The following is an 18,490-nucleotide window of genomic DNA, read 5'->3' as shown; positions in this document are numbered from 1 at the left end:
CAGCTGCACAGACTGTTGTTTATTTATTTTACATGTTAAGAGTTTTCCATTTTTTTTTATCATTATAACTTTGTTACAATACATTAAGTTATACACTGATTCCCTGTAATGTGATATTGTTTTATCAACCAGTTTTCCATTGCTTTGCACTGGATATCTACATTCTAAAACTCCCTATTCAGCCCTAAATCTCACTCATTTGGGGGCTTTGAACCTTATAGGCTAAGGCCCCTGTTGCAGGGTACATGCAACTACACGCGTGGGTTTCTTGCCAAGGCTTATTTATTTAGCCTTAACAGATATACAACACACAAAACAAAAATAGCTTTTCTTCAGCAAAAACAAAACGAAACAGTTTCTCTTTAGCAGACAGTGTGTAACTCAGGCAGCAATCCCTTTTCTAAGCAGGAGACAGACAGTTTATAATTCAGTCACTTTGTTTATCAGACCTTGTTTTCAGGAATCACTTTAGCAGCTTACTCCTCTCTCATCAACCTGGGTTTTAACACACCTTGACATGGGCGTCCGCAGAAATGTTTTCAGGGGGGGGCATAATGTTAACTAGACAGAGAGAGAGAGTGGTTGTGGGGGTGACGGGGTGGGTGACTGACACTTTGACTGACTGAGTCGTGTGTGACTGACACTTGGGTGGGTGACTGACTGACTGTGGGTTGGTGTCTGTATTCATTCACAGACACAGACACAAACACACACCCTCCCTCTCTCAGACTCTCCCTCTCCCCCTCAGACTCTCCCCCTCAGACTCTCCCTCTCTCAGACTCTCCCTCTCTCAGACTCTCCCTCTCTCAGACTCTCCCTCTCAGACTCTCCCTCTCCCTCTCAGACTCTCCCTCTCCCTCTCAGACTCTCCCTCTCACTCAGACTCTCTCTCTCTCTCACTCAGACTCTCTCTCTCTCACTCAGACTCTCTCTCTCTCTCACTCAGACTCTCTCTCTCACTCAGACTCTCTCTCTCTCTCACTCAGACTCTCTCTCTCTCTCACTCAGACTCTCTCTCTCACTCAGACTCTCTCTCTCACTCAGACTCTCTCTCACTCAGACTCTCTCTCTCTCTCACGCAGACTCTCTCTCTCTCTCACTCAGACTCTCTCTCTCTCTCTCACTCAGACTCTCTCTCTCTCTCACTCAGACTCTCTCTCTCACTCAGACTCTCTCTCTCTCACTCAGACACACACACCACACACACCACACCACACACACCTTGTCTGGTGCCACTCTAATGCAGATAGTCCCAAGGTGTAGCCCCATCTCTTTCTTACCCCCTCTCATCTTCATTCACTCTCTCCCCTCACCCCTCTCTTCCTCACTTCCTCTATTACACCCCGTCTCCTCACTCTCCCCCCTCCATCAATTATCCCCCTCTGACTCAAACCCACTCCCTGAATCCGTCCTCCTCACATTCATTCCTTCCCCCCCTGATCTCTCACACACACACACAGACACAAACTCAGACACTCGCAACAAGGGGGAATCGGAGCAGGGGGGGGGGGGGGAACCGGAACAGGGGGGGGAATCGGAACGGGAAGGGGGGACCCGGAGCAGGGGGGGAATCGGAACGGGAAGGGGGGACCCGGAGCAGGGGGGGAATCGGAACGGGAAGGGGGGACCGGAGCAGGGGGGGGAATCAGAACAGGGGGGACCAGAGCAGGGGGAAGATTTTGGAATGGGGGGGATCGGAGCAGGGGGGGGGGGGGGAATCAGAGCAGGAGGACAAGGGGGAAGCGAGAGTGGCATGGAGCAGTACTCACCTGACTTGCTCCATGCAGGACAGGGCGGGCCTCGCTATGCAAGGTCAGATAGACTCCGCAGGGGTGAGCAAACTTTTTATGCCGAGCCCCCCTTTTCATCCATTTAATTTCTCGGGCCCCCCCTGCCTGACGTAATCAAAATCACATGAACCCCCCCCCCCCCGTTTATTAAACGATATACAATGTAAATACAAATATGTTTCAACAGCTCGCGCTTGCAAAATTAGGCTGCGTCCACGCTGCCGCCGAGAGTGGTGACATCACCAACTCTCCAAACATGAGCACAGGGTGTCCTGCATAATTTTGCAAGCACGAGTGGGGGGTATGGATCAGGGCTATTTCTGTGTTTGTGTGTGGCTGTGTGTGGGTGTGGGGTTGTGCGCATTGACTGCTGCTGAGCATGCTTCAATGTCAATTTTGTTTGTCTCCCCAAGCGCCAAGCTTGGGAGAGCGTACACCCTCCAGTTTGTGCAACGCTGCATTCAATCACAACACCCATACACACACACAATCACAACACAGACACACCACACACACAATACCCCCCCACACACACTAATATCACAACACACTAATACCATACCACACAACACACACAATCAATCACAACACAAACAACACCCCCCACACCACACACAATCACAGCACACATTCAATCACAAAACACACACACATCACTATACATATATATATATACACACACACATCAATATACATATATATACACACACACACACACACCACTATACATATATATATATATATACACACACACACACACACACACACACACACACACACACATCATTATACATATATATACACACACACACACACATCATTATACATATATATACACACACACACATCATTATACATATATATATATATACACACACACACACATCATTATACATATATATACACACACACACATCATTATACATATATATATATATACACACACACACACATCACTATACATATATATATATACACACACACACACACACACACACATCACTATACATATATACACACACACACACACACACACACACCACTATACACACACACATCACTATACACACCACTATACACACACACACACACACATCACTATACACACACACACACACACACACACACACATCAGTATACACACCAATATACACACACACACATCACCACCACACACACACACACACACACACACACACACACACACACACACATCACTATACATATATACACACACACACATCACTATACATATATATATATATATATATATATATATATATATATATATATATATATATATATATATATATATACACACACACACACATCACTATACATATATACACACACACACATCACTATACACACACACATCACTATACACACACACACACACATCACTATACACACCAATATACACACACACACACCTGTACTGCATGCTCGGTTCCCCACGCTGACAGGAAGAGGAGGGCTTGTGTCTGTGTGCAGAGGGACGCCCCGCCCCCTCTGCAAGCACAGGGAAACACAGCACGGATCTTCTGCCTGGCATTGCTCTGCTCTGCTCTGCTCTGCCCCTGCTCTGCTCTGCCCCCAGGTTTCGCCGGACAGGCTGCGCCCCCCCCTAAATAATTTGGCGCCCCCCAGTTTTGCGCACCGCTGAGATAGGGCTTGCGAGGGCCAAAAAAAAAAAAATCCTGGCAGCGTGCCAACACGCGCCAGCCAATCAGGAGACAAGGGAGGTTTTTTTTTTTTTTGCAGAAGAGAGCGCTAAATCCTGTCACGCCAGTGCCCTCTGTTCCCCGCTGTTGGCGGCCCAGGATCCAGGGGGGGGCAAGCGCCCCCCCTTGCCCCCACCTGCGGACGCCCATGCACCTTGATTAGGCAGCTGGGATCCAACTAATTATCGTGAGGTTCCCAGCTGAAGTTAACCTAGTCAGTGCTGCACTGCAGACTAGACATAGGTTTTCCAGGCATATAACTGGTGGCTTTTGTTTACCCTGTCACAGCCCCGCTGCCTCAGTCAACGCGCCTGAGCTTCATGCAGGCGGCGTGCTGAGAGGCAATTGACCGCTACCTATGGTCTGTAGGGAGCTGGAGCGGTGGGGCGTGGTTTGAGCGGAGGGTCTGTTCGTCCGCCCCCCTCCACACACAACACACCACATATACACATACACACACACACTTTTCCCCCGCAGCTCCTTCCCTGCTCCCCTCCCAAACCGCCTCCCTCCCGTAGCTCCTTCCCTCCCCTCCTTCCCTCATTGGCTGACTGCCGCACCACGTGACGCGTCAGAGCTGCAAATCACTAGGAGCTTGCAGCATCGGCCGGCTGACGCGTCACAGCACGCAGTCAGCCACGTCGGAAGGAGCCAGCGGCGACCTCCAGACTGGAGGAAAGGGGCTGGTGGCCCGCGGCCGCACTTGCCGCCGGACACAGCGGGACCAAGGCCTTAACAGCAATGCACTCTAGAGTAGGCTAAATACAGCAGTCTTGTAAACAAACATTCAGTTGTGAAACAAACATAAATATGCCACAAGCAGTTATCTGTGTCAATACTTTTGGTTATTTGTAAACCAATATATGTGAATAGAGAAGAGGGGGTGGAGGAAACAATAATGATGGAAAACTGAAGGCATCATCAGCAACATCCACCATCATCTTCTGTAGCAGAACTCTTCCACTGCTGGCCCTGATATGACCCTTGGACTCGCTGTTACTGCTCATTTCACAATACTGTAGTTGCTTAGGCAGCTAAGTGCAGTTTTTCCCACTAAAACGCACTTGTCAGTTTATGTAATGTAAATATATATGGTACAGATTTTTTCAAGGCTAGCAAAATGTTGAAATATAATAATTTTCAAGCCTTTTAAATGTACCTAAATTCAATTGTAATAACCTTGTGGCCCTTCTACATGTTTTTTGATGTGGCCCCTTTGGAGAACTAATTGAAGAGCCCCGTTTTATAACTTTAATATTGCAACTGTATAAATCACTATGGAAGGTTTGACCCCAAATGCCATATTTACTATGTTTAGTGACCTTACTTCCCCTTAAAATGGTTCAATATAGAATTTTTACATTATTGTAAATAGTTTAATGGAAACAAATGTGTACAGTTTCATGTTAATTATACATATTCAGAATTTGTGTCTGGATGTGGCAGGGATTGGCTAAAGAAGAGACGGAGCTGAGATTTCGCCAGTTGACGATGGAATACCAAGCCTTGCAGCGAGCATACGCCCTCTTACAAGAACAAGTTGGCGGAACCCAAGATGCAGAACGAGAAGTTAAGGTCTAAATGGCTTATTATCTACTATCTAACTTTTATAATGGGTTTTGGATTATGTATGTATGGAGTACAAAGTAAAAATAAACTTGCATAAACTAATCTTCCTATTCCATGCTGCGAGAAGGAGGGTTACATGCAGTTAATAATGCATTAACTTTCATTCACTCTATTACCCCACTTGCCCCAATATAAAATAAGGGGGTGTTCAGTATATTCAGTATAAAGGCAGTCCTCGGTTATCCGACACAGGGGGTCATGCACTAAGCAGCGGAAAATTGCATTCGCCAGGGGTTTGAATTCGCCATGTTTTTGGCGTGTTGCCCTCGCTGTATGCAAGAAGGGCAGAATCCCTGGCGAATCACATTCACTGGAGAGCAACATTGCCAAACATGACGAGTAACCGGTGGCGAGACAGTCTGCCTGGCGAGAAGCTGCCGAGAAGCCGTCCCCTGCTGAGATGTGTCTGCAGCAGAGAGAGATCCGCCGCTCTCTCTGCGCAAACATCGGCACATTAAAAAATCTTTTAAATACAATTTTATTCATAGCGTACATGTGCAGGGGGTCTCCGGAGCTGAACCGCATTGGTTTCAGGTCCGGGGACCCCCTGCTTCCCGAGATTCAGGCCCCGTTATGAGGTGCCGGTATCCCTCTGCATTTAAATGTCCCGATCACGTGACCGCGGAATGTAAACAAAGCAGAGGGATACCGGCACCCCATAAAGGGGCCTGTATCTCGGGAAGCAGAGGGTCCCCGGACCTAAAGCCAAAGCGGTTCAGCTCCGGAGACCCTCTGCACATCTACGCTATGAATAAAACACCCATATCAATAAACAATCATTCCTTACCTTTGCGGCTATGTGCTATGGTAACGAAGCAGCATGAATATATTTTTAATAATAGTGTTCTGTGAGCAGGGGGTCCCCTGAGCTGAACCGCATTGATTTATGGATCAGGGACCCCCTGCTTCCCGAGTTACAGGCCCCTGTATGTGTCATCGGGGGCCAGTGTCGCCGCCATCTTTATAGTGTCCCATACGCGACGTGCCCTCTATAAAGATGGCGGCAACTCTGGCACCGATGCCCCAAACCGGGGCCTGTAACTCAGGAAGCAGGGGGTCCTTGAGCCACAAATCAATGCGGTTCATCTCAGGGGACCCCCTGCTCCCGCACAATATTATGAAAATACATTAATGCTGCTTCATTACCATAGTGGATAGCCGCTAAGGCAATGAAGGGGTTAAGGCATAATAGCATGTTTATTGGGGACAATTTCCCCCAATAAACATTGCAATAAACAACATACACCCCCTGTGCCCCCAACAACCCCTATACCCCCATTACATATATCACATTTTTGGGATGCACAGCAATGATACTATTGGCCGGCGGTGGCCCTCGGGTGGTCCCCACAGGCCTGCAGTACCAATTCAGTGCACCCCTAAAAAAATTACAACACATAAATACACCACCCTTAACACATACAGTATAGTAATGTGCAAAATTCTATTATCCACATATGGATAATAGTGCATTTGCCCATTTAAAATACATAAAGAACAATAAATACAATAAATACATATAGCACTCACCCATGTCCGGCTGCCACGATGAAGGCCATCTTCATCTTCATCACCGCCCATGCCCCCTCCGATGCTGCAAAACATGAACAAGAATAAAAACAGCCAATGTAATGTCTCCTAACCCCTTAATCACCATAGCGGTTATTAACCGCTACAGTCATTAAGGGGTTAACCCACCCTCACCCACCATACGGGAGGCCTACATACCCTCCCCCACTACCCCCCCACCCCGTGAGGCCTAACCACCCTCACTCACCCAATACCCAGCCGGGAGGCCTACCCACATACCCTTGGGGCCAATACCCCTTTCCCCCACCCCCAGTACCCACAATAAAAACAATACACAGCCCCACAATACACATCATTATATTTATTAAATACATAACCCACCCCCTGTGCCCCCCCATAAATACATGATTTATTATTTTACATACAGAGTTAATACCCCAGGCCCACGGGAGTCCCCGGTGGGCCTGACGGGTCACCTCACAGACCTACAGTAGCCCAGCACCATGTTTCACACAGGGTCTGGAGGGCTGCGGGTGGTCCCCGCCAGGCGGCGTGGTCCACCAGGTGGTCTCCGCGGGTCACCGTGGGCCACAATGAGGTCCCCACGGGTAGGCCCGCGGCTGTCTGGGGGGCCCCGGGTCAGACCCACAGGTGTCTGAGGGGCCTCGGGTGGTTCCCACGGGGATCTGTGAGCCCTCGGGTGGTCCCTAGGGGTCCGCGGTGCCCCCACCCGTAGGCCTCCAGACCCTGTTTGAAACATGGTGCTGGGCTACTGTAGGTCTGTGAGGTGACCCGTCAGGCCCACCGGGGACTCCCGTGGGCCTGGGGTATTAACTCTGTATGTAAAATAATAAATCATGTATTTATGGGGGGGCACAGGGGGTGGGTTATGTATTTAATAAATATAATGATGTTTATTGTGGGGCTGTGTATTGTTTTAATTGTGGGTACTGGGGGTGGGGGAAAGGGGTATTGGCCCCAAGGGTATGTGGGTAGGCCTCCCGGCTGGGTATTGGGTAAGTGAGGGTGGTTAGGCCTCACGGGGTGAGGGGGTAGTGGGGGAGGGTATGTAGGCCTCCCGAGTGGTGGGTGAGGGTGGGTTAACCCCTTCATGACTGTAGCGGTTAATAACCGCTATGGTGATTAAGGGGTTAGGGGACATTACATTGGCTGTTTTTATTCTTGTTTATGTTTTGCAGCATCGGAGGGGGCATGGACGGTGATGAAGATGAAGATGGCCTTCATCATGGCAGCCGGACAAGGGTGAGTGCTATATGTATTTATTGTTCTTTATGTATATTAAATGGGCAAATGCACTATTATCCATATGTGGATAATAGTAATTGTGCCCATTACTATACTGTATGTGTTGGGGGGTGGGGGGGGGTTAATTCTTTATAAGTATGTATGTGTTTTGACATTAATGTGGTAAATTGGTACTGCAGGCCCCCGCCGGCCTATAGTAACATTGATGTATGTTAGGGGGTATAGGGGTTGTTGGTGTAATATATGTAATACAGTATATATATATATATATATATATATATATATATATATATATATATATATATATTTTATTATTTATTTATTTATTTATTTATTTAGTGTGGGGCTGCTGTGTGTGATTATTTTTTATTGTGGGTAGCGGGGTGGCCGAAGTGGGTATTAGCCCCAACGGTGGTTGTTTAGGGCTTGCGGGTGGGTAGCGGGAGGGCTTAACCCCTTCATGACCATAGCGGTATTAACTGCTAAGGTCATGAAGGGGTTAAGTGCACCCGCAAACCCCCCCCCCCCCCGCAAGCCCTAAAACAACCACCAAGGGCCAAATACCCCCTTCACCCACCCCCGCTACCCACAATAAACCTGGCACGGCTGGTTAACCCCTTCATTGCCATAGCGGTTAGCGGCTAAGGTAATGAAGTGGCCTTTAAATGCATTTTTCCTGCCTCGGATGCATGCCGGGGGGCTCCGGTGCTGGTATTAATGGTATCAGCTCCGGAGACCTCCGGCATCAATCCCAGGCAGGAAAAAGGCCTGATTTTTTCTAAGTGCCGATCCGCCGCTCATCCGCAGCCTCTCCCCAGCAACTTGTAAACTTTTTGGGGTGAGACGGATTGGCATGAATTCTAGAGTGGCGAAAAACCGCCAACAAACTTGGCGTTTTTTTTGCTTTTCGCCAAGTTTTCGGCCCTTAGTGAATCGGGGTATGCATTTGTGGTGCAAAACGGGCGAAAAGTGACTTTGCGCCGCTTTCTGCATGAGGCCCACAATGCGTTACTCAAAATGGCGTTGGATAGCGAAACGTTGTAAAGCGAAACATGTTTTCCCATAGGAACACTGTTTAAATGAAAGGTTCCGTTCCTGAAGGCATTTTTACCAAATATTTTACACAGGCAATAAGATATGCAGCACACACATAAATTATATAGTGTATATACTGTATATATATATATATATATATATATATATATATATATATATATAATATATATATATATATATATAATATATGCGTGTTCTGCATATCTTATTGCCTGCGTAAAATATTTGGTATATTTTAGTGTTAAAAATGACTTCAGGAACGGAGCCTTTTATATATATATATATATATATATATATATATATATATATATATATATATATATATATATATATATAAAGCAGAAAGTAGCCGTGTTAGTCCAGTTGCGATAGTGCAGAATAAATGAGTTCTTCAGTATTAGGTGATACCTTTTTTATTGGACTAACAATTTATGTCATAGGACAAGCTTTCGAGAGTTCTCCTCTCTTCTTCAGGTCAAGCAATACTGATTTACACAGGAATCAATGCTAAAACAGTGTAGAGAAAAAAAAAAAACAGATATTTACTGTAGATAAGGTCGGGTGTTAAGTGTTTGAAGCCAAGGGACAGTGTCAAAGAAAGGTGGGGAAGGGATGCTGGGGGGGGGGGGGGGAGAGAGAAAGTGTGGATAAGAATAGAGGCAAGCAGGATAATTACAGACAATTTTGGTAGGGTGTGAGAAAACCCATGTCCACATTAAGTCCCTTGGTTTTGGTGTCAAAGAGTCTTATCATTCTGAGCTCAAATGTTTTCCGTTCTTGGGTGCTTTTAAACATTCCATTGAGGATTTTGATTTTTAAATCATTTATGGAATGATCTGGTTGTGAGAAGTGTATATATAATACACATAAACAACGTTGCAAAGCGTCGTAAGAGTGTTGGATAAGCCGTTTTGGTGTTGTAAAAATGAACATAGGTATGAATTGCATAGCGTTGGATAAGCCATTCGTTGTAAAACGAAGCGTTGTAAAACGAGGACTGCCTGTATAAGTATATTCAACTTTTGCTTAGCAAAAGAACAGGTGTATCAGAATCCGTTCAGTTCTATTGTTTTGTCCCGTGGAGGATTGTAAACTTTTCATGTGTTTTATCTGATATTCCACAGACTCGGGAGCAGCTACAAGCAGATATTTGTAGATACCAGACGAGAACAGAGGATCTCGAAAAAGCCCTGTCTGAGCAGGGCCAGGTAGGGTATTTTTATCCCACGTTTCTTGTATCATGTTAGAACCTTTATGTTGCTAATGGAGGATACACAGAATTGATTCTTGCTAGGCAGCGATCATAGTGCAGGTGCACGACGGAGTGCAAGGAGTCACCTGTCGCCCGAGAGATCCGTGAACTTTGATGGGGCTGTGACGTCACCAGGCTGGTTCACCATGATTGGCTGAATCGCTCACGTGACGCGGCCATCGCGCAAAAAAACCCAAAATCATTTGTCTCTTGAAAATTCTGCCGCACGGTTGCTCTTCTTCACGCGTGCGGTCGCGCACTCTATGGCCGGCCTGATAGAGGTGCTGTATGTTGTTCGCACTGCACACGCCGTCGCGCGCACTATAAACGCAGCCTAACTGGCTGGGTTGTTTAACCTACTACAATAAAAAAAAGATGCACACGTACTGCTGTTTTATGCACCTTTTTTTAATATAGGTTGGTATTAATAAAATATAAAGGAAAAGTAATAGACTATAAAAATTTTCCCATATTAAGTGCAGCATGCATTTAAAATGTCATTATTTTTGGAGACATTGTGACTTTATTTGTAACCCTAACTGAACAGCACATTACTTCAATACTCATTAACCCCGTTATTAATGGGCTGTGGCTTTAATCGGGCCCACCTACGGAATTAAATGATCAGACTGTATTATGAAGCGACCAGTGCAAAGGTTGCCAGATTGCTGGAGCAGGTGCTGTGGGGAGGAAGGGCGAAGTAGAAGTGAGACCAGGGGTGGCCAACTCCAGTCCTCAAGGGCCACCAACAGGTCACATTTTTAGGATATCCCTGCTTCAGTGCAGGTGGCTCAATCAGTCCCTGCATCAGCGCAGGTGGCTCAATCAGTCCCTGCGTCAGCACAGATGGCTCAATCAGAGGTGCAGTGTTCGTCTGAGCCTCTGATTGAGTCACCTGTGCTGAAGCAGGGATATCCTGAAAACATGACCTGTTGTTAGCCCCTGAGGACTGGACTTGGCCACCCCTGGTTTAGACTGTTAATTGTTGCAAGTATAGGAGTACATTACTTTTTTCTTTTCAAGGACATGAAGTGGATAGAGGAAAAGCAGGCATTGTACGGAAGAAATCAGGAACTTGTAGAAAAAGTAAGCATTCAAGAAGTTATCACAGAAAAATATTTGTTGGTGTTACAAATTTGCAAAGTAATTTTTAGAAGTACAAAAAGTATAATTTGATATTGTGTATTTATTGGTATTATCTTGTAATTTGATCCATATTTGCTATAATTGTATGCCCTTCACATTTCTCACTTAAAGCTGCAAACTAATCAATATCCTGCATGTGTTTTTTGTATAATTCAGTTCTGTACTATGAGAAAATACTTGTAGCATTAAAAAAAACAAAAAAAACTCTAAATGACATTTTTAATATATTATAATGTAACAAGCATTTTTTGTTTATATAGCAACCATTTACAAAGTCACATCCCCTTCCTCTTCTGAAACAGGCTCTGGCACACCGCTTTTTGAGCCCTGCCCTCTCTCTAGCAGTGCAACAACTGTATCTAGTGACTGCCTGGTCACATGATCCTCCCCACAGAACTTTTCATCTTTAGTCCTCTTCTGCTGCACTGAAAGCCATTTAGTGAACCCCCGAGCCGAATCTTAGCTAATTACTTATTGTGTGGATTGTATTGATGCACATATTAAGGGGGGTTGGGGGGGGGGAGAATGCAGCTTGGACTGCTGCTTTAAAGGAAAAACCAGGGAGGTATCAAAAGCTCTATATGCTCTCATTCCACCTACAAAGAACTCTGATGTTACATAGTAGATGAGGTAGAAAAAGACATACGTCCATCAAGTTCAACCTATGCTAAATGTTGCATATGCTTTGCAAATGTTCTCTTTGTCACAATAAAAGTATTAGACCTGTTTCCCTTTCTTTACTTATTAAAATACTCAAAGTTACATATTACAGAAATCCCTTCACTATTGAAACAATCAGTTTTTTTTATTCTTTTTTTCAAACGAAGAGCATAAACCTGAATATTTACATGACGTACTCTCCCCGGCAGGTAAAAGAAATGGAGACTGAGGGAGCCAAGCTCAGACATGATGTGCAAGATGTGAAAGACCAGAATGAACTCTTGGAGTTTAGGATCTTGGAGCTTGAAGTAAGCACTCCATGTGGAATTGGTTTCATACAACTTCTCTCTGTGTGTCTGTCTCTCTCTCTGGGTGTCTGTCCCTCTCTGGGTGTCTGTCTCTGTCTCTCTCTCTCTCTGTCTCTCTAGATCTATCCCTCTCCTCTTTTTTCCTGTTCCTTTATTTCCCTCTCCACCGCACACAAACAGCTGAATGTCACTCAACCACCACCACAGATACCGAGCTACTGCATTCTCCTACACCAGGGGTGGCCAACATCAGTCCTCAAAGGTGGCCAACAGACCAGGTTTTAAGGATATCCCTGCTTCAGCACAGGTGACTCAATCAGTGGCTTTAATCATTGGTCTGGCCTGTTGGTCACCCTTGAGGACTGGAGTTGGCCGCGCCTGCTTTAGATGATATTTGATCACTGTATTTTTTCCACATTGAGTATACACGTGCCTACCTGAAACATTTTGAAATTGATTCACTGTTTTAACCTTCACCACCTCTGTTGGAAGGTTGTCCCACCCATCTACTGGCATAAGCTTTGTTCTTGTATTTTTAGGAGAGGGAAAGAAGATCACCTGCCATCAATTTTCACCACTTCCCCTTCCCAGAAGGAAAGAGTCCCTTGCAGGTTTATTGCGAAGCTGAAGGTGTTACAGTAAGATTTACTCTCCTTGTACAATGTCTATACTCTACTGTCAGAGTCGACCTTGCTCTGATTTCTTTGTCCTCTGTATCTTTGCACTCTTAGGACATAATTGTGTCAGAGCTGATGAAAAAATTAGACCTCCTAGGGGATAACGCCGTAAGTGTATGTTGCTTTTCTAAATTGTGCATGTTCTGGTGTTTTATTTGTTGTTTTATTTTTTTGATGTCTCCAAATTTGCTGCAGAAACAAAAAGATTCAATCTAACAGGTGGATCGAGATTCGGCCACGATTTGAGAGAAATGAATAACCTTCTAGAGTTAAGACTTCTGGCATTTTACAACCTGCCTTCCTATTCTTCCTAAACATCTTTATGCTTCTTTGCAAGCCCTCTCTTCCGCAGACTATTGCCTTTTTGATCCATTTTTAAACTATGTTGGCAAATTCTTAACACAAAACTGTTTTCCACCTGGTTGATTTGATTGGAATCAGCATCGCTTTGTCATATTGATTTCATTTGACATTTGAAGACCTATTTGTTGACTAGGGTGTAATTAATTACTCACCCGGTCATACACATACGTTTATGGGAAACAAAGAACAATTCCTGCGCTCCTACCAATTGGGCTAAAATATACCAGTGACATTTTTACATTTAGAACCAAAGTCTGAGTGACAAAGGCATCATTTGGTTGCATCTTTTGATCAAAACATGATTCAAGCTGCCAACCTCGTCATGGTAACCCCCGCTTAGCAGGTACATACACTGAATATATGTAATTTCTTATTGTCCTGTAGGCTAAACTTTGTGAGATATGTGAGAGTGCCCTGAAGGGGTTAAACAAATGAACCATATGCTTATTTGTGAATTAGTGCCGTTAAAAGCTGTCCAAAGCCAGTAACAAAGTTCCCTTATTATAATAGGTAAACTGTGAGTGTACAAATACCATAGTGAGAAACAATAATACTTACACACATCTCTTCTTTCTGTCAGCCAGAAACACTCACCTACTCTTTAGTGGAGGGTGATGTGTAGACTGACAATGAGGTGGGTAATACCTTTATGCTAATAGGAGAATTGGTCGGAGCTCTATCCTGAAGGGAGGAGCCATACACCACCAAGAAACTGCTCAGTAGAACAGAAACCAAGTGAGCTAAAACCTACCCCTATGATGGAACGTTGGTTACACGTTTATACCCTTTGCTTCCACTAATGGAATGTTATTTGTTAATTTACTTGCAATAAAGTGGTTGATATATTTTTTTAACAAGATTGCCCTGCTGGTGGTTTCAATTAAATGGAAAATACCATTACTGTACTATAATAAAATTCTGTATATGAGGAACCAGCCTTAAAACATGATCATGAAATCATTATGGTGTCTATGTAGCCAAGATGATTTACTCTTATCTGTGTTGGTGTCCTATTTGGGAACATTCGTTATCAAGTTCCATACTTTAAACAGATTTTGCTCAGAAAAAAATTGAAACAAATGGGCAATGTCTGCAAAAGTTGACAATGACATAATAATACTGTATATAGCAAATTTGTCCACCTTATCTCCTTTCGTTGTTACGCTATTGAAACTGGGTACATTTGGTGCATAGTACTTTGATACATTGATATTAAAGCAGCAGGCCTTCAACTCCAAAATATTTTTGTCACCCTAAGAGTCTTTGGTTTCCTTTACTTGAACCTGTTTTGAGTGTCATGAGTTATGACAGTTCAGGTGATAAAGATCAGTTAGATTCTACATGGGGAACGAGACTGCATGTGCTGTAAATGCATTTCAGAATGGTCTTGTTACTTAAAGAGATGCAGATTTCAAATAACACGCTTAGCTTCAAGTTGAGACCAAAAGGTCAGCTCCGGGTAGGGGTCCATGTTAAAATCGATAAGAAGTAAGGAGTGACTCCGTCTGTGCTCATTTGCATGCCATTACCCAGAAGCCCTAGCTCCTATACCTCAGCGTTTTCAAAGTAATTTGTGTCAATATTGCCAAACTTCTGTCAACAAACATTATAAAGAAAGGTTATGACACTGAAAACAAAATTTACTGAGGGAAAGAATTTGTGAACAAGTACGTGTAAAGAGCATGAATACACGTGTGCGCGTTTTGCTGTCTATTTCGCCTAAACTTGGTTTTCGTACGAAACACTACATCACTTGGAATTCAGACATCTGTACTAACGATTGCCAACTGTTCTTTTGGACGCAGAACCTGACTAACGACGAGCAAGTCATTGTTATACAAGCAAGGACAGTCCTAAATATGGCTGAAAAGGTAAAATAAAATGTGCATGAAATACTTCTAAGGCAATGTGTGAGGCACGTTCTATAGTGCCGGGCGCGTGCTATGCCGCGCACGCGGATTTTTAGTTGGCTGACGTTAGTCAGCCTTTCTACAGATGTGCTGCGCGCACGCACGGCAGGGAGAGGGGAGCCGCCAGACAGCGGCGAAGATGAAGAAATTCATCTTTTCACGCCGCTGCCTGCGCTCAAGTGTATGTATTGGTGTGTATGTGTGTGTGTGTGTATGTGTGTATGTATGCGTGTATGTGTGTATGTGTGTATGTGTGTATGTATGTATGAGTGTATGTGTGTATGTATGTATGTATGTGTGTATGTGTGTATGAGTGTATGTGTGTATACGTGTATGTGTGTATGTATGTATGAGTGTATGAGTGTATGTGTGTATGCGTGTTTGTATGGATGTGTGTATGTGTGTATGTGTGTATGTGTGTATGTGTGTATGAGTGTATGAGTGTATGTGTGTATGCGTGTTTGTATGGATGTGTGTGTGGGGGGGGGGTAAATAAATGCACACACAAAAAAAAATGATTAAACTTTTTTTTTAATTTAAAAAATCTTACTTACACTCCCCTTACACTTACACTCACACAACATATACACACACATACACGCATATACACACACATACACGCATATACACGCACATACACGCACATACACGCATATACACTTACCTGCAGCTCCCGGCACTACATACAGGAAAAGCATGCGGCACGTGCACGCGCGTTCGCATAGGAACGCGCGGCCGCATCCTGTATATAACAGGCCTAATGCAGAAATGCAGGCCCCATATGATAAAAACTCAATGTTTCTGGTGAATGTAAATATCATTCCTTCTGTTTATCATAATTATAAGAAAGAAAAGCATGAAATGAGATTAAAATACATTACTTAGAACCCCAGAGTTCTGTTAACTCAGTGCTAATAATGGGCTATTATCAAAATCATTAACCGCCTCCATTTTCCCCCGAGGTTAATGCATGTCCAGAAAGCTACTTTATGCAAAAACAACGGCCGTTGTATATCTCATTAGCATGGGCTTGACGCACTGCCTTGCGTTAGCTTCACATAAGTCTTACGTGGTGGTGGTGTTCCTCCCAGCCAGACCCTGAAATATAGGTTTTAAAGTCAGAGAGAGACTGAGAGGGAGAGACTGAGAGGGAGAGACTGAGAGGGAGAGACTGAGAGGGAGAGACTGAGAGGGAGAGACTGAGAGGGAGAGACTGAGAGAGAGAGACTGAGAGGGAGAGGCTGAGAGGGAGAGGCTGAGAGGGAGAGACTGGGAGGGAGAGACTGAGAGGGAGAGACTGGGAGGGAGAGACTGGGAGAGAGAGACTGGGAGAGAGGGAGAGGGATTTGATTTTCCATTATCCAAGCCTGTTGTAATCGGAGGGAATCAGACCTCTCCCAAGTCTAACTTAAAATAATGAATTAAAAATACTTATGCGAGTCAGATTTGGGTGAAAACTGTATATACAGTGTTGTCATTTTCACAACATGTGACCAAATTCTTCATATTTCTGACAACATTGTGGGGAAATTGCTGTCATAAAGTGAGAAATTGGTCAAATGTGGCTCAATTTCAGCCATGTCACCATTTGTGAAAAGTTTGCAAATACTGTATTGGGACATTTCTGAAGGATTTCATGAAGAACTTCTGAAGACATTCACACATCTTCAGCACAGGCAATGTACACAGTGCTGAATATTACAGGCACAATGAGATCTTCTTGACTGGAAGAATTTACAATCTGATTTTGTCCCTGAGGCACGGGGAGATAAGGTCACTTACCCAAGGTCACAAGCAGAGCTGGATGCTGGAATTTGAACCAGATTTCCCTGCTTAGTAGGTAGTGGAATTACCACTGAGATACTTCTTCAGCCCTATTTAGATAGACCTCATGCATGTGTAATAGGTAAAGTATATTTAACTGCACTCATATAGGTAACACAATGTGAATAACCCCACAGCACTGCTTTACCTTTCTCAGTGCTGAAGGAGCTTGAAATGCCGAGCTCTGCTATTCACTTCAGTGGCTCAGTCAAAGACTCAGCCACTGATTGAGCCACCTGTGCTGAAGCTGGGACTGATTGAACCACTTGTGCTGAAGCAGGGATTTCCTTAAAACCTGACCTGTTGGGGGGTCTTGAGGACTGGCGTTGAGCACCCCTGTGTAACTACAGTACTTCCTGTGCCTCTAGGATTTAAAAGGAGGTTAATTAACCCTGATCACAATTGAATATTACGGGTTTTGTTTTTAGTGGCTGCAGCAAATAGAACTGACGGAATCTGCCCTGCAACAGAAGATGGTGGATATTGAGAATGAGAAAGTAAGAGCAATAATGTAACTGATACATAATAACTAGGGTGAGAAACATGAGACAGTGTAAATAATATCGCCACCTGGTCTCTTACATAGGAGCTGTTTATTAGACAGAAAGGATACCTGGAGGATGAGCTGGACTTCCGAAAAAAATCATTGGATCAAGCGCACAAGGTAAAAGAAGAAATATTCTTTCGGTGAAAGTTTTGTCCCTGGCTCTTCAAAGAAGCATAGTTTTTGGGTCAGTCTATCGATTTTCAGCGCTTGCATACACAATTTCATATAAATTTTCATGTAGAGGAGAAGACCATGGGCTGGCATGATGGCGGTGCCGCGGTTAACTCCCTTACCTTCTCCAGCGGCATCTCCCGGCATTGCCTCCTGCCCGTTTCCATGTCAACGGGACATCATGTGCTGTCACGACGCCATGCAGCATCCCGTTGCCATGACAACAGGCCTACCTGTGGCACCGCGTTGTCATGACAACGTGATGCCTCGTGACGTCTTGTCATGGCAGCGCGATGCCATTTGACAGCCCGGAGCCATGATGACTGGACTATGAAAGGAGGAGATGTCACCAGATGATGCCACTGAAGAAGGTAAGAGCAGAGGCCGCGCACATGTCCCTGTACAGAGCCACGCAAACATCCCAGCCGACCCAGAGGAGACTCAAACAACCAATTGTTTCGCTATTGTGTACAGTATCAGAATAATCAGGATAAATCAGGACATTTAGTGCAATGTTTACTGTCCTCATTCTATGCTGCTTGCTATGTTAACACCTTTGCTGTCAGTGTGGGTTGAACAGTATTAAAGCACAAAGCATTGTATGCTCATGTGGCAGAGGAAGGGTTAACACCACACA

The 18,490-nt window shown here is 44.5% G+C and overlaps 1 protein-coding gene across 7 annotated transcripts in view; it reads left to right on the top strand.

Annotated features, from left to right (window-relative positions):
• The window catches only part of JAKMIP3 (Janus kinase and microtubule interacting protein 3), a 103,582-nt gene that overhangs the window by 62,643 nt on the left and 22,449 nt on the right, over positions 1-18,490 (top strand). For 4 of the 7 annotated variants that reach the window (XM_075612202.1, XM_075612199.1, XM_075612195.1 and 1 more), the window contains 9 exons: positions 4,961-5,089; positions 10,120-10,203; positions 11,271-11,333; positions 12,263-12,361; positions 12,901-12,999; positions 13,093-13,146; positions 15,207-15,272; positions 17,564-17,632; positions 17,722-17,799. In XM_075612202.1, the coding sequence (XP_075468317.1) occupies positions 4,961-5,089; positions 10,120-10,203; positions 11,271-11,333; positions 12,263-12,361; positions 12,901-12,999; positions 13,093-13,146; positions 15,207-15,272; positions 17,564-17,632; positions 17,722-17,799 (741 nt within the window). Of the gene's footprint in view, positions 1-4,960; positions 5,090-10,119; positions 10,204-11,270; positions 11,334-12,262; positions 12,362-12,900; positions 13,000-13,092; positions 13,153-15,206; positions 15,273-17,563; positions 17,633-17,721; positions 17,800-18,490 lie in introns of all 7 variants that reach the window. The other 3 variants (XM_075612200.1, XM_075612198.1, XM_075612196.1) reach the window with 1 other exon arrangement.

The sequence above is a fragment of the Ascaphus truei genome, chromosome 8 (genome assembly GCF_040206685.1).
Source record: "Ascaphus truei isolate aAscTru1 chromosome 8, aAscTru1.hap1, whole genome shotgun sequence".
Taxonomy (NCBI): domain Eukaryota; kingdom Metazoa; phylum Chordata; class Amphibia; order Anura; family Ascaphidae; genus Ascaphus; species Ascaphus truei.
This window is presented reverse-complemented; position numbering and strand designations above follow the sequence as displayed.